Source organism: Rhopalosiphum padi, chromosome 2, assembly GCF_020882245.1.
Source record: "Rhopalosiphum padi isolate XX-2018 chromosome 2, ASM2088224v1, whole genome shotgun sequence".
In the NCBI taxonomy this organism is placed as follows: Eukaryota; Metazoa; Arthropoda; class Insecta; order Hemiptera; family Aphididae; genus Rhopalosiphum; species Rhopalosiphum padi.
The window spans coordinates 47,097,721-47,125,368 of record NC_083598.1 but is presented as its reverse complement, the minus strand read 5'-3'; the positions used below and the strand labels follow the sequence as shown (position 1 = coordinate 47,125,368).

Sequence of the window (27,648 nt, the reverse complement as noted above, 5' to 3'; positions counted from 1 at the left end):
AGTACATTTTTATAACTAAAAAGTAAAATCTATTTTGTGAATAGTTTTTTATAGGGTGTATTATGTTAATTTTATAGCACATTTTAAATAATGAACATTGTATTAAATGTATCAATTATTGCCTTAACCTTATTGTTATTTGAACAATTTGATTTATTATTTTTAAATTGGATATCACATTATCACAAGACAACTATTAAGTATTAAATAATGTGAAAATGTACTTTTCCTAATTTCTCAATCATAAAACTATTATTAATTTGATATTTTTTTCCGAAATTCGTATAAAGCGTACCTATTGTATTAGTTTAAAACTATTTAAATATATAATTATTAATTATACAATAGGTACCATAGAATACATTTATATATTCTACGACAATATACTATTAAATTTGACGATAACAATTTTCAAAGTTCAATATTAAATGATACAGTGACTGAAAAAAAAATCCAATATTTAACTTAAAAAATCGTAAATTTGAAGTTAATCACGGAAAGAACAAAGAAAATAGCCTATAGTACCATTAAATGTAGAAACTGGATAGTCACCCCAACTTAGAATCTTATCTTCGTAACTGCTCGCACTGTTTACCTTTTTTTTTTTTTATTAATTTGAAATGAAGGGCTGCTTGAATTACAACAAACATTCATTAGCGATTAATAATTATAATATTCCATTTTAATAATATCTATAATAACATATTAGCGGTTATACCTATGTTTGAAGGAGAAAAAAAACGAATTAAGCAACTTGTTTTCTTCAAAAATTATATTTTTCATATCAATTCTCAATAGTACAAACTACAAAGTGACAAAGTGTTATCGTACATTTAACCTTAATCGTAATTCATATGATATAGACGTAGTGTCTATAATATTATTAATATAATATATTAATATATTATTATAATTTTATATAATACACAAGGTGATTTATTCTATCGACTATCGACAATCGTAAATCAGTTCTATCAATATTGTAAATTTAACATAAATCTCGCTGGAAACATTCTTACCTGATTTTCGTTTATTTATTTATTTTTTTCAATTGATTAAGCTGTACACTATTTTATAATTCTCTGTACTAAACTATTTTAATTATTTTTGATTTTTATTAACTGTACTTTCGATAAATGTCTTCATATAATTATATTTTCTTGCTTTACTGCTTATATTTATTAACTACTGAAATTGGTAAATAGTTTTTGAATACCTATTGCATTTCCGCTGTAAGCAGTCTGTATGTACTTAAATCTTGACCGTTTTTTTTTTTTGGTTAGAATGTATCTATGAAAAAAAAATTATAGATATAATGCATTCAGTAGATTTTACGAGGAGAGTTTAGAGACCAACATGTCATATTCTCCGATAAGGCGATAAATATCGTACTTCATGAAAATAAATTTTAACAAAATGTCCCTCCAAATAAAGTACTCTATAGTCTATACTCTAACTCTATACTTCATACTTCTAAACTTCTATAGTATAATTGATAGTATGTAAATTCTGAAAAATTATTATTCAAGCGATAACCTTCGAAAAAATTTTAAGTGCATTGAATTATTAGAATAACTACCTATAACCTATGTTAAAGACAGAATCACTCGTATCAGTAGGTATCCTTATTGTAACAAAGGGTTCGGTTATTAGATTTTTCTTCATATTGTATACAGACCATTAGTCGTAATCTAGAAGGCTTAACCCCTAAGCTTCCTGAAAACCCCTCTCCAATATTTCTTAACATAATATATTATGTTACTACAATATTATTCACGACTTTACATGTTAATTGATATTTCTAGCTCCCTTCTCTCCTAGAATATGATACAGATAAAGTAATGTCTACATATATTATTATGTTAAGTATGGTTAAAAATTGTCATACATTTTTATTTTATTTTTATTTTTTTATTAGTTATATATTTTCAAAGATTCGTGCCATTTACATTTTATATTTTTTTTATGAAAATAAAATATGTTATATAATTTAAGAAATCGTAAGCTATAGTTTCTTTGCACCACAAACTTTGGTGCACTTAAAATAACTGCTTTAAATTCACAATTTTAGCACATTACCCATTATGAATAAGTCAATCTTTCGTATTATATTTATTTTTTTTTAATAAAAAATATAATTATGTTTATGTAATTATACTATTACATTTGATAATACCTATAATATTAGGTACCTAGCTTAAACGTTTATAAATAAATGAGAACTAATTGATCATCTTTATTTTCACTTTAGTTGTCTAAATTAAACTTCGCCGTTTAGGCTTCTCGTCACTCGTGTGGCATTATGTGTTATCACTTTTAAATAAGTACTTAATTTTTGTTTGTTTTATTGCAATTGTCGTAAAATAACATTTTGTGGCGATGTGATTTTAATGTTTTTATTGATTACCTAACTATAATTATTATTTTTGTTTTTTGGTTTTTGAAGAGGTTTTTCAAAATAAATAATAACCAAGAGGCTAGTGTATAAATAAACAAGTACCTATATCTACCTACTTTTAAATGGAAGTTGGAACCATTATAACTCATGTTAAGCAATGTGTCAATATATCTAAATGACACATAATAATAATATAATTCCTTGTAACTTACAATTAAGTTATACTAATACTCATACATTTAAATCAATTTTATTCACAAATAATGTATAATCAATAAACACACTATGTTTATAACTAAATATAGGTAATATTAATAAAGAAAAAACATTAGGTATCTACTGTTGTTCAGTTATTTAGTACATTTTAATTTATATTGGCATTTACTTTGCTTTATAATTATGATCGTAAATAATAAGTAAATAATAACAATAAAAATAATTACTAAACATAGTATACATAGGCGTGCGTAGACTTTACTTTCCGGTCGAGCCTGAAAGAATTAGTGCCCCAATACTTGAACAGTGCCCCTAATTTTTTTTTGACACATTAACATTAAACATACTAGGTATACATTCTAATTGTAATAATTTTAAATTTAAAACTGTTTAATATATATATATATATATCTATACAAATAGAATCAAATTGTATGTGCAATGTGTATACAACATCAATGTGCTAGACATAGGTACTTGTATATTTTTGAATTTAAAAATAAAATTACATATTAATTAATATATACCTAATGCATGTTTTTATATGTAACTATACATATAAACTTAGTAGGTAATATATAAATGTGTTATTATGTAATAATTGATAAATGCATTTCCTATTTCCTATAGGCTATAGGCCATTGTCTATACTATAGTTTATAGACTCTTAAGTACTTCTTTAGTCATACTAGGTATATATTTTGACATTTTGTGCACAGTCTTTTAGTCAGATAAATAAATCGATAAAAAATAAGTGGTAGTACACAAATATTTTTATTTTATTTCACTATTACGACAAATACAATTTTCATGATCTACACGAATATAGTGATAGAGTTAAATATAATATACACAAATTTGAAATTTTACTATGCCCCTAAAAAGATTCCGATCGAGCCGGGGCTCGTCCGGTGCGCACTCCTATGCTAGTATAGTATACTAATAATATGTCCATTGAAGCCTATAGATTATATTGATTTAGGATAAGTACCTTATGTAGTTATGTAATCGTTTCATAGCTCTTAATAGAGTATAAACAGCGTAATGAATATCTAGTCCTAGTGTACATAGTTTGTATGATACTGGAGACTAATGGAATAAAACCTGACCTATGTAATACAAAAAAATTTGTCTTAAAATATTTATAAATGCTTTAAAAAGGGTCAGTACCTAAAGACTATGAAAAAATAATTTTAAATATAATTTTTAACAATATATATGTATATATTAAAATTAAGTTGGTAGATATAACTAAACTTTTTTTATGAACAACATTATATTTTTAAAGTTTTTCTAAATAGGATTATTTAAATACGTTTCATAAAAAAATGTGTTATTTACATCTGACCACAACACCTCTCCTTTGTATATTGTATACACCACGGGTATTAGAAGGGGTATAAACATAGATAATATATACATATTTGCAGCGACGGTCCCAAGAATTTTTAATGGAGGGAATATATGTTATAAGTAAAGATCGGATTTAATTGCATTAAAAACACGTACAAATTTTATATTACTATTATATAATTATACCAAAAAATATATAATAAATTGCACTGTAAAAATGCCAAAGTCGTATAAAAAAAACTTGAAACTCTTAACTATAGTTAAATTAACTTAAAAAAAATAATAGATGAATGTATTACTTTTTTGAATTAAAATTGATAGTCAAATATATTTCCAAATTATGTTCATTTAATCTAAATTTTTTATCACTTAAAATATATTTGTACAAAAAAAAATTCGTTTTACTTTAGTTATTGGTACATGTTTAAAAAATGTAATAAATTAGGCGTTATATCTAAATAAACATCTGCTTTACCTTACATAACTTCATAGTAAGATTTAATAGTTTTATATCCTTTATTTTTTTTCAATTATATACTCGTATATAAATTTATCTTTAGTTTTTTTTCCATTTGGACCAGGAATATTTGTTAAAATATCTTCAATTCTTCTAAACATATTCATACTTTTAAGTAGCTCACTATTCGATTCTTCCAAGTTTGTAAGATTAATGGATAACTCAGATAAGTGTAATTTTATGAATGCTATAAATCACATTTGACTGCATTTTATACAAGTCGTTTCACCATTTCCACACTCTGACAACATCGTCTTTTAAACTTTTCATCACAATTAAATTTTTTTTTAAATTATTTGCATAAAAAAGTGCAGCATTTAATTATGCTCCTCACCTTTGGTTAGAGAGGTAAAGGTATATCCAGCATTTCTTCACTGTATTTATTTAGTTTCGATGGTACATATAGTTATTTATGTAACAATAAATTCAGTTAAGTTAAGTATTTTGTTCATTAAAACACATAGAATTTAAAAAAAATCCAAAAACGCGGAAATTGCAAAAAATTGCATTATGAAATTAAATAGGCAGAGGATGAGAGAACATAAAATATATATACCTCCATAGACTATATTATATTTAATCAGATTTAATTTATCTTAACTGCAAAAAAAGTTGCAATATCAATTAAATCCTGCAGTCTTTAATTATAAGTAATATTAGTAATAAGTAATAATACATTTAAATTAACTTATTGCAGTGATCTAAAGACACAAATAAGGGGCTTTATGGCTTATGGGTAACTGAAAGTCAGAAAAAAAGTCAATGGGGGTAATATATCATATTTATATATTATGTATAATGTATATATTATCTAAGAATAAAGGGTTGGCAGGTTTTTAAATCCTCAAACTGGGAGTTGGGACATGATCCTGAATGATGATTAACCTTCTTTAACGCTTATATGGAAAAATAGAAATAAGTATACTTATCCTTTTTATATTTAAATATTTATAAATTAATACGAAGATTTATTATTATTTATTGTGTTTTATATAGTTATTTAATATATTATTAAAATTTTTATATTTACAGTGTATTTATATTTCTTCTTGGCTTCTATTAATCGGGACAAACCATAGGCATGCATAGACCTGAATTTGAGGGGTGCCTACAATATTTTTGGGCTCTCTCTTAACAATACATGTACATATTAATCAGTGGTAAAAAATTAGGTACTAAAACTAAGTGGTATAAAATATATTCCCTTGGATTGTTGGATCTAATATTTATTTCTAAGATAATTGAATTTTTTATTTATTATTTGAACTTTTGTAGTCAATAACATCTATACCTGTTATAATCATAATAAGTTATTCCACGTAATTTAAAATAATTTACGTTTTATTATTTTTGTATATATATTTTAGCAAAAAATACATTATATTTTAGTAAAATCAGTTGAAATACAAGCCACCTATGCACTGGAACTTTTAGGACCCCAATTACAAAATTTCGGTGGGGTGCCCAGACACACCCGGCACCCCCTGTGCGCACGTCTATGAGACAAACTGAATGACCAGCCAGGACACGCAAACATGCCTTTATAGCAACGGTTCTCAAACTTTTTTTCGCGTACCACTTAAGTATATTATCAATCAGTCGCGCACCACTAATGATTAAAAATAGAACAATCCACATTTTACATATAGTTATATACATTTATTTTAAATTATAAGGTTGTAAAATACTGTAATATAAATTTTACTTATTTATTAATTCAGATTTATTAGTTTTTTAAACTAAGATTTCTGTGAGTAATGTATTTAGTAAACAATAATTGTAATTACTGTTATTAAGTATTGTAACTATTTCAATAACAAGTAAAAATATTTATTGTTTATTTTCCGTTCTACCACCATTCGTCCATTCGGCCTTCCGCGTACCACAGTTTGAGAACCGTTGCTTTATAACAAGCCAATCTATATAAACACCATAAATATTTGCTATTGCCAATTAAAAATTAATTTTAACGTTTTAAACTAAGTATAAATTAGTTACATTAATGTGAAAATAAATAATACTCATAACAATTATAAACAAAACAATTGCAAATAATGTAAATAATTGTCAAATGTATGGAAACAAGGTATACAATTGTTAAAACGTAAAGTTATTTTACGTTAACTTCCGACAAGGGTGGTATCCACAGACATTTGATTAAGGAGTGGGAGCAACAAAAATGCAATACTATACTCGTGTACAAGGTGATTCGTTTAATTGTTAAGACACATTATTTTATAAATTTTAATTATTTGAAAACAATTCTTATTATAATTAGATATCATTGCAAAAAAACAATTTTAACAAAAATAAAATTTTCCTTTGTAAATTTTTAAGGTTTTTAGTTTTTAGTTTTTTGAACGACAATTTATATTATTATTATTTCGTTATTATAGAGGGAAAAGCTCAATTTGAAAAAAAACAAAAAAATAAAAAATGTGAAGTATATATTATATTTCACATTCCGCAGCAAAATACTTTTCGAAGTACTTCGACACATTAAAATTGAATTTCGACAAGTATACAATACTTAGCTATAAGTATTTGAAGAATCTATGAGCTGAGTGAAGTGGGTTATAAACTATAACTAATTAGCTACTCGTTCTTAAATTCGATTTGTATGTAAGCTACTTACTACTAAAAATATTCTGCTTTGAAATGTGAAATATATGCTATTTTTAAAGTAATTGTTATATAATTCACATTTTGAATTTTCTTGTTTTATAAATGTATTGATGACATCATTGACATCAATATAAATTATGTAACTAAAATAGGTGGTCAAGCTACTCTATACTGTATGGTGGATAGTGTCGAGAGTGTTACTGTTTGGGTCGATTTAATTTTTACCAAAAACATTAGAATTGAAAATTACATTATGATGTATACATTATAAAACATTATTTTTATATACTATAAAATATAATTATATACACTTAAGAGTTCTTTATTCCTACAAATTATATTTTTGAGTTATTAAAATAATTAAAATTCCGTTATTCATAGTTAAAATATGAAATTTTGTCGAAATTTATGTATCTATATGTACCAATATACCTATAAGTATATTTTTAAAATTTTTGGTTTCAGAATGAACTACTTCTAAGGAACTTTGTATTAAATTTCCAAATTTAAATATTATAAATTATAAATTTCTAACCAAAAAATAATTTTTTGCGATTTTGATTAATTTTGTCAAAATTCTAACTTCAATACTTATATAAAAAAATTGTACCCATGCATTTTTAATTATTTTTGATTGTATAAACACTATAAACATTAGGTGAAAATTTAAACTTCAAATGCTTATAAAAAATTAATTTGACTTTTTTGTAGAAATTTATTTTTAATACAAAGTAGAAAAAATATAAAAAAAACCTTGTATTAAATTTTCAAATCTTAAAAATAAAAAAAAATAAATATATATGTGTATGATTTTCAAATTATAAAATAAATAGTATCTACGATTTTTTTTCAAGTTACCTACACCAAAAACACAATATAAATATTTATTATTATAATAATAATTAATAAAACAATAAAAAAAATAGTTGGATTTTAACATGCACCTATTTAAAAATATTCATATAAAAAATTAAAAAAAAAAAATTATATTTTTTGAAATTATTGTTTCTAACATAAACTAAATCGTAATTTACCTAACGAGAATATTGACATTTAAAATCAGCCTCTTGACTTAAATTAATGTTTTTACCATCTAAATTTTTTTTAAATTAAATTTAGAAATTGGCTTTTTTAGCCTAGAAATTTTTTATTTTCGTCATTAAAAAATAAAAAATGTATACTAAAAATGTAGCGCAAGTGCCTATGAATTTTATTTTAAAGATATTTTATAAAAATATGGATTAGAACAAAAGTGATTTCATTATTTCATTCGACAGATCTCCGTGGGACACTCTGTATAGGCGTCCCGAAGTTTATTTTCGGGACACCGGTACACTAAGTTAAAAACCAGTGACAGTCCCGGAAAACCGGGACGTATGGCAACCCTAAACGTAGGACATGAGTGGACATGACTACATGAGTATTGAGTGTTGTATAGAACGTACAAACACTCCGAACGTGGAAAGATATATAATTCAGAATAGGATAACTGATAAGATGTCAGATATTTTACAATGGGTTAAAAGAGAATCGAGCTTTAAATTAATTTGTAGGGGCTTTATTAAAAATTTATCTAGTGAATTGGTTAATCTTTATACCTTATAAACCATATCATTTTTCTTAATACTCTTTTAAGTTTTTCTTTATGCGATATCGTAACAGAGGTTCCATATAATTGATCCATATCCCACACTAAGGCGCAAAAAATAACTCCGAGACAGTTAATGTCGAAAGATTTGGTAAATCTAATTAAAAAAAACCAAGAGTTTTGATAACTTTAAGACACATTTTGTCGAATGGGTGGAAAATTGGAGATTGGATTAAAGTGTAACACCAAGGTCCCCGTTTATGATCATACACAGGTAGATTGTTTTTACTGATCAGATAATGAAATGCGATGAAACATAATAGTAAAATCAGTTAAGAAAATAGTCCGATACCGACGGTTTGGAGATACATGCCCCTACTTCTCCCCCCCCCCCCGCTGCATTATAAGATACCATTGCTGAATTGCTCACATATCACCCAAAGTATCTTCGTGGTAAATTAATATATTATTTTGATTTAAATTAGCTACATTTTTCAACAGAAAACTATAGATAAATTGTAATTGTTATTTTTTAATGAAAAAAGCGATTATATGTTTATATTTACCACATACATTTAGAGTGATACGATAATTTTGGGACATACCTTACAAGTTATAATATAATATTGTTGAATATCATAGTTATGCTCTAGACGTACTGACTACTGAGAAAGATGAAAGTTCAAAAGTTTTTGGAGAAAACAATCTGTTAGATAGCAGCACAGTTCAAAAGTCTGCCGATTTTAATGGTTAATATTGTACAACACCTTGAGTCCTGTTTATATTGATCAATGTACGGTGGGGGTTTGTGATGTCATTGTCATAATGACTATATAGTATTTAACATCGGTTATCAGCGGCTATATAGTAAACATGTAGTGGAATAGAATATTACAATTATTAAACGAACGTTATCGTTTTATATTAGCACACATACATATAAGTTTTGTAGAAGGTTCACTAGGCATTAGTTTCGGTCAGTGGACGGACGTCTTTCGTACTGGTTCACACCTAATAGGAAGAGCTCTATCGATATTTTATGTAAGTACCTACACATTTAGTTTCGACATGATCAAGATAGTAGATACTAAAAAATATCAATAACTTTCGTTAGGAATATCATACGACTCGTATTAAATAAAATAATAATAATCATGTAATCGTATTATTGACGTGATATTATCACGAGCGTACACTGCGCAAGATCACCATTGGGCACATTCGCACAGCTGCAAGGTTGTGCAAGGTGAACGAGTTTTGAGGTTATATAGGTCACAGACGACCGACAAGCGCGGTAATTTAATTTTTCTTATTAGTTTGTTATCCGGTACGTTATCCTTCGAACGGTCAACAGGTGTCAGGTGTGCATTTTGTTTTTATTTATTTTTTGAATTATCGAATAATTTTAATATTATTTATAATTTTTAACTTTTAATACTTTAAAATGTATTAAAAATTGTTGAACGTTCATTTACGTATTTAAATTGAAATATTTTTATTACGTGTAGGTATTTTATGTTATATGAATTAAATTTTTCATAGTTTGTTTTTTTGCTGCGATTTGTAAAAACTTTTTATTTTATATTTATTTTTCGTTAATGAAAGGGTATTGACCTATATACAGTATAAACAAATAGTCATAATACTTGGTTTATATTTTAACTTAAATTATTTGAACATAATATATAATGTACCTAGTTATAGGGTTTAGTTTAGTTTAATTTACATTACCTAACTTATTATTATAATTTTTACTATTGATATATATTATAGTCTATAGAAAGCAATAAAGCATGTATTATGATTGCGGAAAAATCATTTATTTACCAAATTTAAACCATTTATAAATTAATATGTACAATATTCTCAAAAAACATTACATTTCTAATTGTTATAGGTAATTTTATTATAAATATAAATTGGTTACTTAATTGTTTTTTTTAAATAATAATTGTTATAGGTTAATATTTTGATATTTTTCAATAGTTTGAATTAAACGTATACTTATTGAAAAAGTATTTAAATATAAAAATTAATTAAAGTAAAAGGCACTGAAATTTTTTGAGTACCCTATGTGGATTTTTATTTTATTCAACTTGTTTTTCGTTACTATAGATTATATAAAGATTTTTTTTAATTAAAATGTTTTATTAAGTAGTATTTATGTCAGAACTAATTAAAAACAGCTTTTCAAGGCCCTTTTTATACATTTTCCGATGAAAGGACAATTTATTTTAATAAAGTAGTTTTCTTTGATTTAAATTTTATATACATACCCAGTTTTATTTATATATATATATTTATATATTAATGTTAATTTATTTATGAAATTGTATAAGGTCATATCAACAGAATAATGTTGAACGAGAACGAAAACTGCTCTTGCTTGCCCTTTTCTAGAAATGCCCTTGAAAATATACTACGATTATTACTACGGTTATTAATAAATTATATAAATATATAGATAACAATATCTTTAAAATTATTTGTTACTATCAATACAGAGGCCTTATTAAAACTTAATTATGCATAGGTAAATAGAATAATTTAAAAACCATTTATAATTTTACATTTTTATTCAGCAATTTGTGATTAATTCTTTAATGAACTTCCTCTATACCTTGTGTGGTTCGTTAAACTTTAATTGCCGTGAAGCTGTTGAGGTATAATACATTAAAACCTATATGTTCATCACCATAGACACTAACTATTTGCTATTTACCTACTATTCATCTTTTGAACATAACTAACTTTTAAACATCAATAGATATAGATAATATTAATCATCATGAGTCGCCAGTTAGTAGTATAATATGATGTATTAAAAATAAATTTTTATTCTTAGCTTTAATAAATATATTTTTAATTATATATTATTTAATAATATTTATATTATATAATAATACAAATAGTATTTAGTTATTACTAATTTATAGTAATATACAATTTTTTGCAATTTTCTTTAATAATATAAATTGAAAAAATTGAGTCATTATTATAACAAAGTAATAAAAAAGTAATACGTAACTATAAATATGTTCATGTTCTGCTTCTAAAAAATTGAAATTATTTTGAGAAAAATAAAATGAACTCATAATTTTCATAATACGTACCTATGAAATTTTTTTACACAGATATACTAATAATACCAAAAGATTGTCCATTTTCAATTCGTGGTATTTTGTGCATGTATTGTTAAGTGCAATGTGTAATGATTGCTTACTCCCTAGTCCCTAATCGATTTCTGATAGCTGGTCTAAAATCTTAAAAATACCAAATGCCTAAAATCTGAATCATTTTATATTCTTGTCATTTCATTCGTAATTGAAATTTATTTACGTACTATTTTATGATTTATGTAAGTATGACATTAATATTTATTGGTCATGATTATTTTAGTGTATAGTATATAATTGTATATAGTGTATAGATAATTTATATTTCTAAGGATCCAAAATGATCCTGCGCTATCATCTCCAGTTTTCTACTTGTTCTAAAACCTCCAATCGAATTTATGTTAAAATTATTTTTTTATTAGTGTATACATACAATTATTTTTTAGTTTTACCTAAAAAGAGAGGTATCATAATATTGTTTAGTAAAAAAAAAGGAAAGGCGTGATGTGTTTTGTTATAATTTGTCTTGCAAATTTGTATGCAGGTATAGCTTGACAGATAAACTTCTGCGCAATAGCGACATGCTGTATTGATGTTTCCCAATTGTGACTTAGTGACTTAATATGCCCAGACCGCCGGACCTTATAGTCTTTACCGTCCACGTGATTCATAATTAGCGAGAGTAATTTTATAGGGATAATCGATAATCGAAATATTATAGGTTTTATAAGTTCTTGATTAGCATATTGTTTTGTTTCAGAAAATATCGATCCATTCAAACCCCATAAAATTCTAAATTAAAATGAATATATCTATTATAAATATATTTAATATATAATATTTGTTTGGAAAATTGCACTTATAAATTGAGTATTTCACATAAATAAATACCATAAATATTAAATATTATAAACAGTTTATTCTTTATAGGTATTTACAAAATGGGTAATTAATAAGTAATATTATACATGATTCAGGCTCAAAAATGTACTGGAATATATATGCTAAATGACCGTTATTATTATACAATAATTATACCTATTATAATTCGTATTGGTTTACATCATAGCTTATCTAAACAACCCCTGTCTGTACCTATCTCTAATAAATATGAAGTTAAAAAGTACAAATTTACTGATAAGAGACTTAAAGATTTGAGTGGTCGTGTATTTAAAAATACATTTTATATGTGTATTTATAATGTAGTACTTGCTTTAGATATGAATAATATATGTATATTATACATTATTATATACACTTAAATACTTTATGGGTATACCTGATACGAAATTTATGTTGTAGAAATTATGGGGATTTTAGGAGAATATTGAGATTTGCTTCATTTTTTGAACATAAATATCTATTGATACACTGATAAAATATTATATAATTATTAGTTATTACCTATTCAATAAAGTTTGAACAAAGTAGGCATATTATATTTGTTGTATTTTATTCTTAGCCATAGTTTAATGTATTGAAATTATATATATTTACGTAAAATATTTTAGAATTACTATTCAGTTATATAAAACATATAAGTACTATTCAACGTCAATAATTATATACCTAGAGAAAAAAAAGCTAGAAGTGTTAAAATAAATATTATTTTAGCAATAAATATAATATTGTTAAGATGGGCAACCCAATATTATTTAATTGTTAGTTGTTGATTATCTATAATCCATATGATTCAATTAAACGAAAACAATATTTATAGCAATTCACTTATACTATTTTACCTATATTTTAAGTTTTGAGATAACTAAAATTAATGGCTCTAATTTATAACCTTATACGTACTCAACTAATATCATTACTTAGGCCAGGAACTTAATGAATTAAAAAACACGAAAAAATACACGAAATAAATGCATAAAATGTTAAAAAAAATAGCTTAAAAAAATTACTTTAAAAATGTATTTAAAATGTTAAAAATATAAAAAATTAAATTACAAATAATTTATAGGCAAATAAATATGTTATGGAAAAAATTTCTGATCATTAAATGTGTTATATTGGAAAATTAAAATATGCATAATATTTTCAAATAAAAAAGATTAAATAATTAATGATTCAATACCAACAGTTTAGCTAACATTTATCTAGGTATCAAAAAAATATAATATATGTAAGATAGTTGGATTATTTTTAATGTTTATTTTCCTTTTAACTCTTAGCTCGAATACTTTTATTTCCCATAGTTGATACTTTTCAAGTTTAAACAATAAAAACCAACATTTATAAATGTTGGTATAACATATTTTCGAAATGATTCGAATGTTTTATTTTGTTTTCAGTAACCATCATTTATGATCATAAAAATATTAAAAATATGTGAAAATTTTAGATTCTTAATTTTACTTATAGAGATAGTATAAATTATTATATAATTATATAAATTTACAATACCTGGATGGCCATCATCAGAATCATGATAATAAATTTTTAAATTATGCTTAATATTTTAATTCTTTTAAAAATTGTTATAATTTATTTTAAGTAAAAAGTTACCCAATATTAATTTTTCATTACTATAAATTAAAAACTTAATATATTAATTAATATTGTTATGTATATTATTTATTTACTAAATTTAATTTATCACGTGATTGTGTGATTTGAGTCATTGATGTTTTACAATGTGACCTTGAACATATTTTTGAGTAGGCACAATACTAAGGCCGCGAACTATTCATGTATAATAATTTAACAAGCATACAATTTTTCATATATATTTTTTTTTAAATCAACATAATTATATTAAATAATGTGATATTAATTATCGTATTTTTACCATTATAATATAATACAGTTACTTAAATTCTTTGCTAATGAATTTAACAAAAATTTCAAATTGAAACGATTATTTAATTATTAATAACATACCTAATTAAATTATTTTTTAATATCAAGATGTAATATCTTTAAGTGGTAGTTTTACAAATACCTAATAAATCAATCAATATATATCATATGTATTATCCAATTTATATCTATCGTTGTATCGCATCATAACATATACTTTGTATTTTATACTTGAAATTTAAAATTATTTTTTAATAATTAATTTAATTAAATTATATGAATATATTGGCGAAAATCGTACAAACTTATATAACAGCAAAATAAAGCATAGACAATTTACTTTCAAACCGTTATTTTCATCAAAAATAAATTATCATAATTTCCAAATTTTCCCGTATAAATACCTACTTCTTTTTAGTTTTAGCCGTTTTAGAGCTATTGTTGATATCTAAAACCTTCTCCACAATGTGCTTAGAAGATTAAAAAAAACTGCATCAAAATCGGTGCAACCGTTTAAGCGTGAATGCATATTGCATAACACACATTGTCACATACATACATACAATATTATATAATAATAGAACGTCATGTAAAAATTATCAAATGCATAGATACCGTTAGTTTTTATTGTATTTAGTCGCATTGGATACAGATTCGTTTATTATGGTATATATTACTCATATAGTTATATGCTAATAAGTTCTGATGTACTTAAGATCTATGTAATTGTTATTTTGTACTTAACATAATATTATATCATATTTATTGAATTATCAATTTATAACTACTATTATTGATTCTATACTGACGTTTCAAATTCAATGCAAGTTTCATCATCAAAGTATTTATGTTGGTTGTTTCGATGTCATAAACTTATTTTTTTATAACTTACAAGTACTGACTACTGAGTAAAGATACTCACTATAATAACTATTTATTAATGTTATATATATACATAATATTACATATATTTATGTACTCTTACTTAGGTATTTGTAAAGCATGAGTACCTTTTATATTATTTTGTGTACAATTTTCCGAATAATATAACTATTATTGAACTTATTATTTTTTGATTATATTATAAATAATACTTTTTAAAACCATTATTTTGGTAATTTTTTTTACAAAAGAACATAATATAAAGGTTTTTTATTTGACTATTAAAAAAATAATACAATAAGTTTAAGAATATTTACTATCAAAACTAAAGTATAATTGTTTAAATGTTGATAAACTTTTTTGTATTTATTTATTTATTGTTATTGGTTTGTTTAGGTTTTTAAACATTTTTATTTAAATTTAAATTCTTGAATTTGCTTTTATTTTTAAAATACCTAGTAAAGAAATTAATATTTAATTACTTTTTATTACCTACTTTTTTGAAAATGTTTTTAATTGAACTGTACTTTAAAATGGCACCAATACAAATATTATTGTGGTATATTTGTTATGGCTTCGTTTTCAAATAAAAATAACTTTTTACAACCAATTGAATTTCATTATATTTTTCGCAAAAATAAAAACTGCAGTATAATATATAAAATATATATTACAGAAGTTACTTAGTAGGTTTCAGGAAATAAAGAGTTATTACTAAATTACATAATTTTAATTATTCTAGGAGTAATCAAAATATTTAAATGTAGGTTATATTTAAAATTATAAGTTTATAAGAATCAACATTTTTAAATTGAAATATCTGTAAATTCTATTTATTCTATTTATTTTAATAATATATCTCGGTAATTAAAATATACAAATTATTATATAGCTCAACAATTACAAATTATTGTTAAACATAATACAAAAAATAGAAAGATAAGCTAATTACAATGTTACATAAAGTGGTTATTATTGTCTATTGAATAATTTGAGTATTATATAAAGCACTTTAGAGAATGGAGTTAATAATAGATGTTTGATGGAAAAGGAATTTTAATAATGATTATTCAATGTCTGGATTTTATTTACCAACGCTATTAAAATTAAAACGATAAAACCTAATATAAGTATAAGTAACAGAATCATATAACAGATTGGCCCAATAAGGTGTATTATAGGGAGGCTACACACGAGTTGCGTCCCGTAATAAAAAAATTGATAAATTGGTACTTGAATTGCGTCCAGCTTTATCTATACGATTACACAAATTGTGTCCAGCTTTATCTAAACGACTGCATGAATTTCGTCCAGGTTTTAAGTGAAGTTGATTCAATATGTTTTGTGGATGGAACTTTTAAAAGTTGCTCAACATTTTTTACACAATTTTGTACAATCCATGGCTTGAAAAATAATAATTATTTACCACTGGAATTTTTTTTCCTAATAAAAATATAGATACTTATACTAAAACATATAAACATCATCATTATTAATCGGGTGTCTATCAGTTCAAATGTAAGGATGCAGGTTTCATTTAGGTCAAAGTTGGTGGAGGAAATTTAAACGGTTGGTTTGAGTCAAGAACACAAAAAAAAGGTTAAGTTTTCCATTCAAGTTTTTACTAGTTTTTTAATTTTTTAATTTTATATTTATAACTTTTTTGTTTTAATTTTTTATTTGAATTATTATATTACACTCCTATAATTTAAACCTACACATTTTCATTTTGCTTACTTCTAATTGCATAAAAACGACAAAAATCAATATTTTTAACCTACCGGTAGTCATAATTTTCTATTGACACTTGACAGTCCTAAGTCTGTGTAAAATGAAAGGAAAATAATGTTTTTACATTGGGACGCAATTCGTATTTCGTGTAGTCATTAAATATGGTTGTGACACAATTCGTGTAGTTATAAAACATCACCGGAACGCAATTCATGTGGAAAAAGGATTTCGGGACGAAATTAGTGTGCAGCAATTAGGGAAGTGGTTCGGAAATTTTTTGTTCAAATACGGGTATTGACGTGGGAAATATGTCACTAGTCTAGGAGGAACGATATAATTCGACAAAAAACCACAAAAATGTACACATTATTGTCTTGTTGTTAAAATTAAAAAGATACATGAGATATTCAAATTTAATATAACGCTCCTTATAAATTTCTCATAAGGTAGATAAAAAATCTCTTAAAATACATATGCTCAATTTTTTTTTTCTGGATATTTTAGTTTTATTTAACAAAGTCGAATATTAATTAAGCTAAAAATAACGATTTTAATTTAAAAACAGTACATTTTTGTTATTTCGTTGAATTTGTAGGTGAAAAGTATTTTAATTTTAGTACAAGGTTTTGAAATAAGTTATTACTATATAATATTTATAAGATGTACAATAAACGTTGACAATCTTAACTAATTAATTCGTTTTATTATCAACATTTTTAATACTTCTAAATTCTAATAAACATTATTTTATTGATTATAAAACAATTTTCTAGTACATTATACATGATTATAATTATATACATATATATATATATATATATATATTAATAGTGTTTTATTTAAATGGTAAATTGTTAAGTACCGTATTATTTCATTAAAAGAAAGTTAGATTAGAAAGTTCTAGTTTTGATATGTACTCTCTACGTAGATACTTGGATTGAGATTATTTGTTTAAATTATAATAAGGCTATCAAACAATCTTAACCTAAAGTTTAGGGTTGTCAAATAAAATGATTAAGTATTAACCTGGTTACGTGATTACTTGATATTTATTATTTATGATATTGAAACTTTGATTGCTTTGATGAGCTGCGTATAGATATCTATAAAGTATATTGAACTTTGAAAAATTGAACTCTGTCGGGATTATATTTATACAATGTTTGGTTTTTCATATATCTGTATGTGTGTTGGAGTGGGAAGTAGCATTATTTTTAATTGATTAATGCATATTTGTATATTATCACTTACTAAGGCATTCAAATCTGGCCCCTACAATAATAACCAATTAATTTTAATAAATCAATATATTTAAATAATTTAAACATGAACATTTCTCAATTTTGATTCTATGCTATAGACTTACAGTTAAGTGTTTACAGTATAAGCTCATAAACTAATTTAAATCAATGATTTAAATTTTATGCGCACAAATGTTTTTTAAATTAGTTTTACAACAGTATCGTCCTTGCGTCGTATACTCCTATATGAATATTATCGTTGTAACATTAATAGGTATTAGTATTTAGTTTTTAAAATTCTTAAACTAAGTTATACCAACTATAGTTATCGAAATACAAATACAACTTATTACGCCTATCTTAGTGCTTATATTTTTTTTATTTCAATAAAGTACGCAGTTCTGTAGTTCTGTTATGTATATTATGTTATATAAATTGACGATATAAAAGTTTAGAAATATATCTCTCTCGATATATGCAGCTACTAGCTAATCTGATGAAGATAAATAAATCTGGTGCTCTAGTCTATGGTCGACCTCAATCAAATTTTTAACCATCTATTGGTACCAAACGAATTATTGTATGTTGTATATAGCTGAATTGATGTTTATAGTCATTGCACGCTGTAAATATCTGAAAATATTGGAATATATCTGTTATTAGAAATATAACTTCAATCAAACCTGCAGATATAGTAAACACGATTAAAAGTTTATCCTAGGTCACTTCAGGAATTTCAGCTTTGAATTATTTAAAAAAAAAAACAATTCTGTTATATTATGACAATATACTTATCGTCCGTGTTTATTATATCACGTATAAGAAATATTGTAGAAACCACAAAAATAGCATCCTAAATAATTTTTTATACCTATATTGGATTTTATTAAAAAAATTGTGGAAAATAAATTATATTTACTTTGCGCTTACTTGAAGATAGCTTAATATGGCAGAATTTTGAGAGACTAAGTTCCTATAGGCTCCAATATAAATAATTGTACATTTAGAACACGGGTTTTAAATCGTTAAATCGTTAACTCAACTAATTTAACAAACTTAATTTATTTCTAATTAGAGCATCGAATTTTAACAAATATACTAAAAAAATATATAATTATTAATTAATTTAATTATCTTGATTTTTATTTAAATGTTTATATTCTTTATTGTAGATTATAGCAAAGTTCTAATTATACGGTCATAATGATAATTTCAAATGTAAGTGGTTCCGTTCGGAATCATGTTCGAAACCAGTTCATCGCTCTTTCCATATCACGAGCGAGGTATTCATCAAAAGTTGAATACAAACCAATAAGAAGTGTTCTTGTAGCTAATCGAGGTGATTATTAAAAAAAAATTAGTACAATTAAATTAGTATAAATACATGTTATATATGGACTTGGTTATCTTATAAACATAGGTGAAATTGCTATACGTGTATTCAGAGCATGTAATGAATTGGGTATAAAGTCTGTTGCTATATATTCAGAACAAGATAAAATGCATATGCATAGATTAAAGGCCGATGAATCATATCTAGTCGGAAAAGGAAAAGCTCCAGTAGAAGCATACCTTGACATACCTGAAATTATTAGAATAGCAAAAGTAATTAAACATACAAGTAACAAACTAACTATATACATATTTTTAAAACTTCATAAACAAATTATTATTTAAAATTTGTGTATATCAGTTTCAAAATTAAGAAATTACTATTTTAACTGTTTATTAAAATAATATATTTAAAAGGAAAACGATGTTGATGCTATTCATCCTGGTTATGGTTTTCTGTCTGAGCGATCTGATTTTGCGCAAGCAGTCATTGATGCTGGAATCCGATTCATTGGACCATCACCACATGTTGTACAACAAATGGGTGATAAAGTTGCTGCCAGACAAGCAGCTATTGATGCTGGTGTTCCAATTGTGGCTGGTACTCCTGGTCCAATTAGAACATCTGAAGAAGCTATTGAATTTTGTCTGAAACATGATTTACCAGTTATTTTCAAAGCCGCTTTTGGAGGTGGTGGCCGAGGTATGAGGGTGGTTCGGAAAATGGAAGTAAGTTATTAGATAAATATATATTTGATTCAATTAATAAAGTCCACAATTTTAGGAAGTAAAAGAAAGTTTTGAACGTGCTAGCTCAGAAGCAAAAGCAGCTTTTGGAGATGGTGCCATGTTCATCGAGAAATTTGTTGAAAGACCACGACATATTGAAGTTCAACTTTTGGGTGATCAAGCTGGAAATATTGTTCATTTATATGAAAGAGATTGTTCTGTACAACGTCGTCATCAAAAAGTTGTTGAGTTGGCACCTGCTCCTCATTTGGATCCAAAGGTAAAACTATTTTACTTAATTGTATTAATAAATAAAAGTATTTGTTAAATATCTAATAACATTTTATTTAACAGGTTAGAGATTTAATGACTGAACGTGCAGTAAAATTAGCTAAGCATGTAGGTTATTCAAATGCTGGTACTGTAGAATTTTTAACAGATGGTAAAGGCAATTTCTATTTTATTGAAGTTAATGCTAGACTTCAAGTGGAACATACTGTCACTGAAGAAATCACTGGGTAAAATAGAAATAAACTAGATGTCTTTTTATGTTTAAATTTTTTTTAGATAATATTCTATTCTTTGTTATTACAGTATTGATTTAGTGCAATCTCAAATTCGGATTGCGGAAGGTGTTACATTGCCTGAACTTGGATTAACACAAGACTCGATTAAGCCTCAAGGTTTTGCTATTCAATGTCGTGTTACCACTGAAGATCCAGCTAAAAATTTCCAACCTGATACTGGCCGTATTGAAGTAAATATTAACGTTTTTATAAAATACTACAGTTTTTTTTAAATGCTTCTAGTAATACTTATTAAATTAATTAAGGTATTTAGGAGTGGTGAAGGCATGGGTATCCGATTAGATGGCGCCTCTGCATTTGCTGGAGCAATAATCAGTCCATACTATGATTCATTACTCGTTAAAGTTATTGCTCATGCTGCTGATTTACAAGCATGTTGTGCTAAAATGGACCGTGCCTTACGTGAATTCAGAGTTCGAGGAGTAAAAGTAAATTGAACTTCTCATAGTTGTTTCTTCTTAGACTATATTCAACTAATATATTAGTTAAATGTGTTTTATTTATAATTTAGACCAATATTCCATTCCTGTTAAATGTGTTAACCAATGAAAAGTTTGTAAATGGATCAGTTGATACATATTTTATCGATGAAAACCCTCAACTGTTCACACTGGAACCATCTCAAAATAGAGCTCAAAAACTACTTAACTATTTGGGAGAAGTTTTAGTAAATGGTCCTCAGACTCCATTAGCAACCAGCTTAAAGCCCGCAAATGTACACCCTAATGTACCTGAATTCCCTGCAGGTATATTATATGTTTTTAAATATTTTATTTTAATAAATTGATTAGCTTTAAGTATCTTTACTACCTAGTACCTACTTCACCGTTATTATGCTCTAATTAATATAATATAAACTATAATTATGGTGTTGCATGTATATAATGTGTGTTTATAGTTTGTGAGTGGATATTTTTTTAAATTTTTAAGTGTCTGATAGATGATATAATTAATATCAAATACAATACCAATCATGTTTGCTTAGATTTCTTTAAAAATAATTTATAATTATAAATTTTTATACTAATTTTTTCTTGTACTTAATGAAAAATCAAAAAAGTTCAAATTACTAACTAAGTACATATAACGCAACAAAGAACTGATAAAGAATAAGAATGCTGCTAAGGATAATATTATTAAAAGTGCTTTGGCTGGTGCAACTATTTTCCTTAATTTAAAATGATTCATTTTTTCTGTTAGGTATTATATTTGTGTATGGTTTTATGCTCTCATATTTATTATTATTATCATCATATGTTATAATAAATATATTTTTCAACTATTATGAAATTATTCTATTTTAGTACAGTCTTATAAATAAGCTTTCTCAGTGCTATATAGATTAAATTAAATTCATTTTCTAGACTGTGTTTTTGATTTATTATTCTTCATTCTTATTTATTGATATTTGATATGTTTATATGTCTTTTAATTCAGTGTTTTTCTACTACAAAAAATCCTAAAGGCTTACCTATACTGAATTATACTATATTTACACTTAAGGTAAGATTAAACTTTTGTGAATGGTCAATAGTTATCCAAAAAGTTTTATACTCTATTTACAACTAATATATAATGCTAATAAATTTATATTTTTTAAAAAATATAAAGAAAGTATATGATTCATTTTGCAGCTTTTTGTGAATGTATATATTTTTTGTAAAATAATAACTGTTATTATTGTTGTAACATTTGAAAATTTTTACTATTGTCTTCTAAGAATATTACCTTGTTTACCCTTTAAAAATCATCCAAAAGTTTTTTATTAAGCTGTTATTATTCAATAATACATTGTTCAATTTGTTGCTTATTTTTTCTTGAATTCTTAATGCTATACTTATATTAGTAAAATCATTGGTTTTTTTTTTTAAATAAAATTACTCATAGAAATAATATGTTTTACAAAGTAATATATAGATGTCTGAACTAATTATACATTTTACAAAAAATCCAATTGTTTTAAAGGTAGAATGAGATGTTTCCTATACTCAAGGGGGCTAAATAAATTTGCTCATTGTTACAATAAAACAGGTTTCGTTTATTTAAGTATATAATTTAAACTAATATATAAATAGGTTATTCATTTATTACTTATATAACTTAAAATAATTAACCATTTTATGTGTGAACTATTTTTTTTAACAAGTCTATTTGTATTATAATTGTATGCACCTGTTTTACTCATTGTTTTCATATCATTTTGCATATTATGCTTGTCTAGATTACATTGCACATATATTAGGCAAAAATGATCCAGAAAATAATTCAGGTAATTCATGATTTTATATAATAAACTACTTAACTAATACCTAGTTAATATTTTAATTTAACATTATTGTGTATCCATAATTCTTAGCATATTTAACATTAACTCATAACCCATATATATTAACAAGAACTATCAATTAATAGGTATTATATTTTTATATTATTTTAGTTTATATTTTTATGCGACATATTTATCAAATGTTTTTAGCTAATATAAATTTTAAAATTTTAGAAATATGGTATAAAAACCAATATTATAATTGCTTTAAAATATATTTTAGGTTTAAATCCACCTCAAGGATTCAAACAAGTTCTCACAAAAGATGGACCACAAGCTTTTGCGAAAGCAGTTCGAGATCATAAGGGACTTTTGTTAATGGACACTACAATGAGAGATGCACATCAATCTCTTTTGGCCACTAGAGTTAGGTTAGCCAGAATCTACTTTTATCTCATTAATATTTTTAATATTAATAAATGTACATTTTAGATCTCATGATATTTTACGTATTGCTCCATGGGTGTCACAAAGTTTCCCTGGATTATATTCATTGGAAAATTGGGGAGGAGCTACATTTGATGTTGCGCTTAGATTTTTACATGAATGTCCATGGGAAAGATTAGCAGATATGAGATCAGCTATACCTAATATACCATTCCAGATGTTATTGCGTGGAGCAAATGCTGTTGGTTACACAAACTACCCTGATAATGTTGTTTTTAAGTATGATTTTTTTTATTATATATAGTACTTGATTTAACTAAAATATTTTTATTTTTAGGTTCTGTGATTTAGCTGTTCAAGCTGGTATGGATGTGTTCCGTGTATTTGACTCTCTAAATTACTTACCAAATATCATTCTTGGAATGGAAGCAGCCGCTAAAGCAGGAGGAGTTGTTGAAGCAGCTATTGCATATTCTGGAGATGTATCTGACCCTACTAAAACAAAATACACTTTGGATTATTATATAAATTTTGCTGATGAGTTAGTTAAAGCTGGTACTCATGTATTGTGTATTAAGGTAAGTTAATAATTATTAGAGATTAGTCAAACTTGAGTTAAAAAAAAAAAAATAATAAAAAAAATTATAAAATAAATCAATTTTCATATTCAAACTTAATTTTTTTTAAATTTCATAAAGCTCAATAGGTTGAATAGTTGAAAAACTCTCAACCCTCTGTTAGGTATTAAATAAATTGTAATTATAAATAATATTTTTATATTATATTAACCAGGATATGGCAGGACTTTTGAAACCTCGTGCTGCTACTATGCTCATTGGTGCTATTCGTTCTAAATATCCCAATTTACCTATCCACGTTCATACTCACGATACCAGTGGTGCTGGAGTTGCTTCTATGTTAGCTGCAGCAGAAGCTGGTGCTGATGTAGTTGATGTTGCTGTGGACTCAATGTCTGGTATGACTTCACAACCAAGCATGGGTGCTATTATTGCTTCATTGCAGGATACTGAATTAGATACAGGTAATAATAAATAAAGAATATATGTTAATTTAATAAACTAATACTTAAAAAATATTTCTTGATTCAGGTTTGAACCTAAAAGAGGTTTCTGAATATAGTGCTTATTGGGAGCAAGCAAGAACTCTATATGCACCATTTGAATGTACAACAACAATGAAATCAGGAAATGCTGATGTATATTTAAATGAAATTCCTGGAGGTCAATATACCAATCTTCAATTCCAGGCTTATTCACTAGGATTAGGAGACTTTTTTGAAGATGTGAAAAAAGCTTACAGAGAAGCTAATATTTTACTAGGTGATATTATTAAGGTAAAGTATAAGTTATAACACTTTATTATCTTTTGAAAAATATTCAAGTTTTAATTTTCAAAATAATAAATGTTTAGGTAACACCATCTTCTAAAGTTGTTGGAGATTTTGCTCAATTCATGGTACAAAACAAATTAACTGCTAAAGATGTATTAGAAAAGGCAGAAGAACTGAGTTTCCCCAAATCTGTCATTGAATTCTTACAAGGTGGTATTGGAGAACCATACCAAGGTTTTCCTGAACCACTGAGATCAAAAGTAAATTATAAAATTATTATAATAGATATTATTATATTTTTATAATAGAAGTGAAAAAAGCCATCCCTAGCATTTATAATAGTAAAATAACCTTCTTAAGAAAAAAAATATTTCACCTTAATGTTTTAATTTTAATTACTGTAGGCAGTCTAAAACCTAAGACCAGTACTACTGCCCATAATATGACTTAATTAAATATTATCGAAACACTCTTGTTTAATGAATTAACAATTTAAATAATCCTCATCCCTCATTACTGAATATTATAAATACAATTGTTATGCCTGTTTATATCATTAAATAAAAACATTTAATTTCACTTCTTCTAGTATTGCTATAAATTCAAAATATCTCATCTAAGATTGTATTGATTTTTGATCATTACCTATACCCTTATCAATTTCACTTTTTTTATGCTTTCTTTACCTAGAAAAAGTTACTTTTCCATTTTTTTAATAGAATAAATTTATCTGTTCTTAAAAATTTGTTATTGATTATTTCTCACTTCTCAATTTCTGTTTTATTCTTTATAATTTCCATCATTATAGTTGCTGGATTTTTCATGTAAATTAAGTAATAACTTACTTTTTTTATCTTTAAAATCTAATCTATACCTTTTACTTTTATTTCCCTAAATAAAATATTTGTATAATTTAAAAACTTGAAAAACTATTGTATTATTATAGGTTTTGAAAGATATGCCACGGGTTGTAGGACGGCCTGGATGCACTTTACCTCCTCTAGATTTTAACAAAGTTAAATCTGATTTACAAGAAAGATATCAAAAAGTTAGTGATTATGATGTTATGAGTTCAGCCCTTTATCCTACAGTCACTGATGAATTCCTGACATTCAAGGAAAAATATGGACCAGTAGATAAGCTTGATACTAGAATATTTTTGACCGGACCTAAAGTTGGAGAAAACTTTGAAGTTAGTATTTTAAATAGTTACATAATTAATTAAATGTATGAGTAAGCATTATTTTGATAATTTTAATGTTACGAGTTACAATTTTTTAGGTAACAATTGAAAAAGGTAAAACTTTAGCCTTCAAAACACTTGCGATTTCTGAAGAGCTAACTGCCAATGGTGAGATTGAAGTATTCTTTGAAATGAATGGTCAATTACGGTCTGTGTTCATACGAGACAATGAAGCTTCTAAAGTATTTAATTTAGTGAAATTAATTATCTGAAATATTATTATCACAATGTTTATTTGTTTTTTTGTAGGAGATGCATATACATCCAAAAGCTTCAAAATCTAATAAGGGACAGGTTGGGGCACCAATGCCTGGATCAGTAATGGATGTACGTGTGAAAGTAGGTGATAAAGTCGAAAAAGGTGCACCATTAGTTGTTCTATCTGCAATGAAAATGGAAATGGTTGTGCAATCGCCTATTGCTGGAACAATTAAACAAGTTGATATAAGTGTTGGAATGAAATTAGAAGGAGATGATTTATTGTTATCCATTGAACCATAATTTTGTTAAAAAATGAATTTATTAGGATTCTGTACCTTTATGTTTTTGATCCCCCCCCCTAAAAAAAAACAGATATAGTTTTAAGATTAATAAACTAGTCAGCGATTGTTAAAAATATATATTAAAACAAATTGGTGGTGATAATCCATTTGAACAAAAAATGTATATTTATGTAGACATTTGTTTCATGATTTTTTTTGTTTCTAATGTTTTAATGTTGTAATTGTCAAAATATTGTTGTTAATATTAATTTTTAGATATTATTTTACGAACTATTTATGAAAAAAAAACTATTTTTAAGTGTTATAATTTTTAAAATCTTATTTTTTTACGATCAAAATTTTTTCATAATATAAATTCAACTTATTAAAATCATAAAATAATCTTTTTAAAAGTCACCATTAAAAAAAGTTTAAAAATTTGAATTGTTTGAAATATTGATTTCATTATTTTATTATTATAAACTAAAAAACAATTTATGACTAAAATCTGAATTAAAATAACTATTATAAATATTAAATAAGTTTATTTATACATGTATTAAATAGAAAATAGTTTTATAAAAAAGTTATTAAATTTTGGTGTATATTAGTTTAAAACATATCCATTGATGTAATTATTATTAATTTCAAAGGTGCCAAAGTTAATAATAGCAATAGTATTATATGATACAATTAATACTGAAGATTATTGTTTAAGTTAAGTAAAACCAACAAA

General features: G+C 25.0%; 1 protein-coding gene across 4 annotated transcripts; it reads left to right on the top strand.

Annotated features, from left to right (window-relative positions):
• Positions 1–9,552: 9,552 nt before the first annotated feature.
• Positions 9,553–27,240, top strand: LOC132921855 (pyruvate carboxylase, mitochondrial). 4 transcript variants are annotated; one of them, XM_060985083.1, is made up of 19 exons: positions 9,553–9,738; positions 19,648–19,814; positions 19,896–20,080; positions 20,225–20,536; positions 20,592–20,816; positions 20,891–21,054; positions 21,131–21,293; positions 21,369–21,551; positions 21,635–21,869; positions 23,345–23,392; positions 23,673–23,820; positions 23,882–24,115; positions 24,174–24,414; positions 24,629–24,878; positions 24,946–25,190; positions 25,268–25,447; positions 26,134–26,379; positions 26,469–26,612; positions 26,680–27,240. In XM_060985083.1, the coding sequence occupies exons 2-19, from the start codon at positions 19,679–19,681 to the stop codon at positions 26,929–26,931; spliced, it is 3,591 nt and encodes a 1,196-aa protein (XP_060841066.1). In that variant the 5' UTR covers positions 9,553–9,738; positions 19,648–19,678; the 3' UTR covers positions 26,932–27,240. The 4 variants fall into 4 exon arrangements, with proteins under 4 accessions (XP_060841066.1, XP_060841069.1, XP_060841067.1 ...); XM_060985084.1 differs by lacking the exon at positions 9,553–9,738 and adding an exon at positions 9,913–10,058; XM_060985085.1 differs by lacking the exon at positions 9,553–9,738 and adding an exon at positions 10,177–10,201.
• Positions 27,241–27,648: the final 408 nt, after the last annotated feature.

Coding starts and splice junctions, on each gene's coding strand:
- LOC132921855 (XM_060985083.1), top strand. CDS start 19,679: ATGATAATTTCAAATGTAAGTGGTTCCGTTCGGAATCATGTTCGAAAC. Junction 24,879..24,945: donor GGATACTGAATTAGATACAG/GTAATAATAAAT, acceptor TTCTTGATTCAG/GTTTGAACCTAAAAGAGGTT. Junction 26,380..26,468: donor AAGTTGGAGAAAACTTTGAA/GTTAGTATTTTA, acceptor ACAATTTTTTAG/GTAACAATTGAAAAAGGTAA.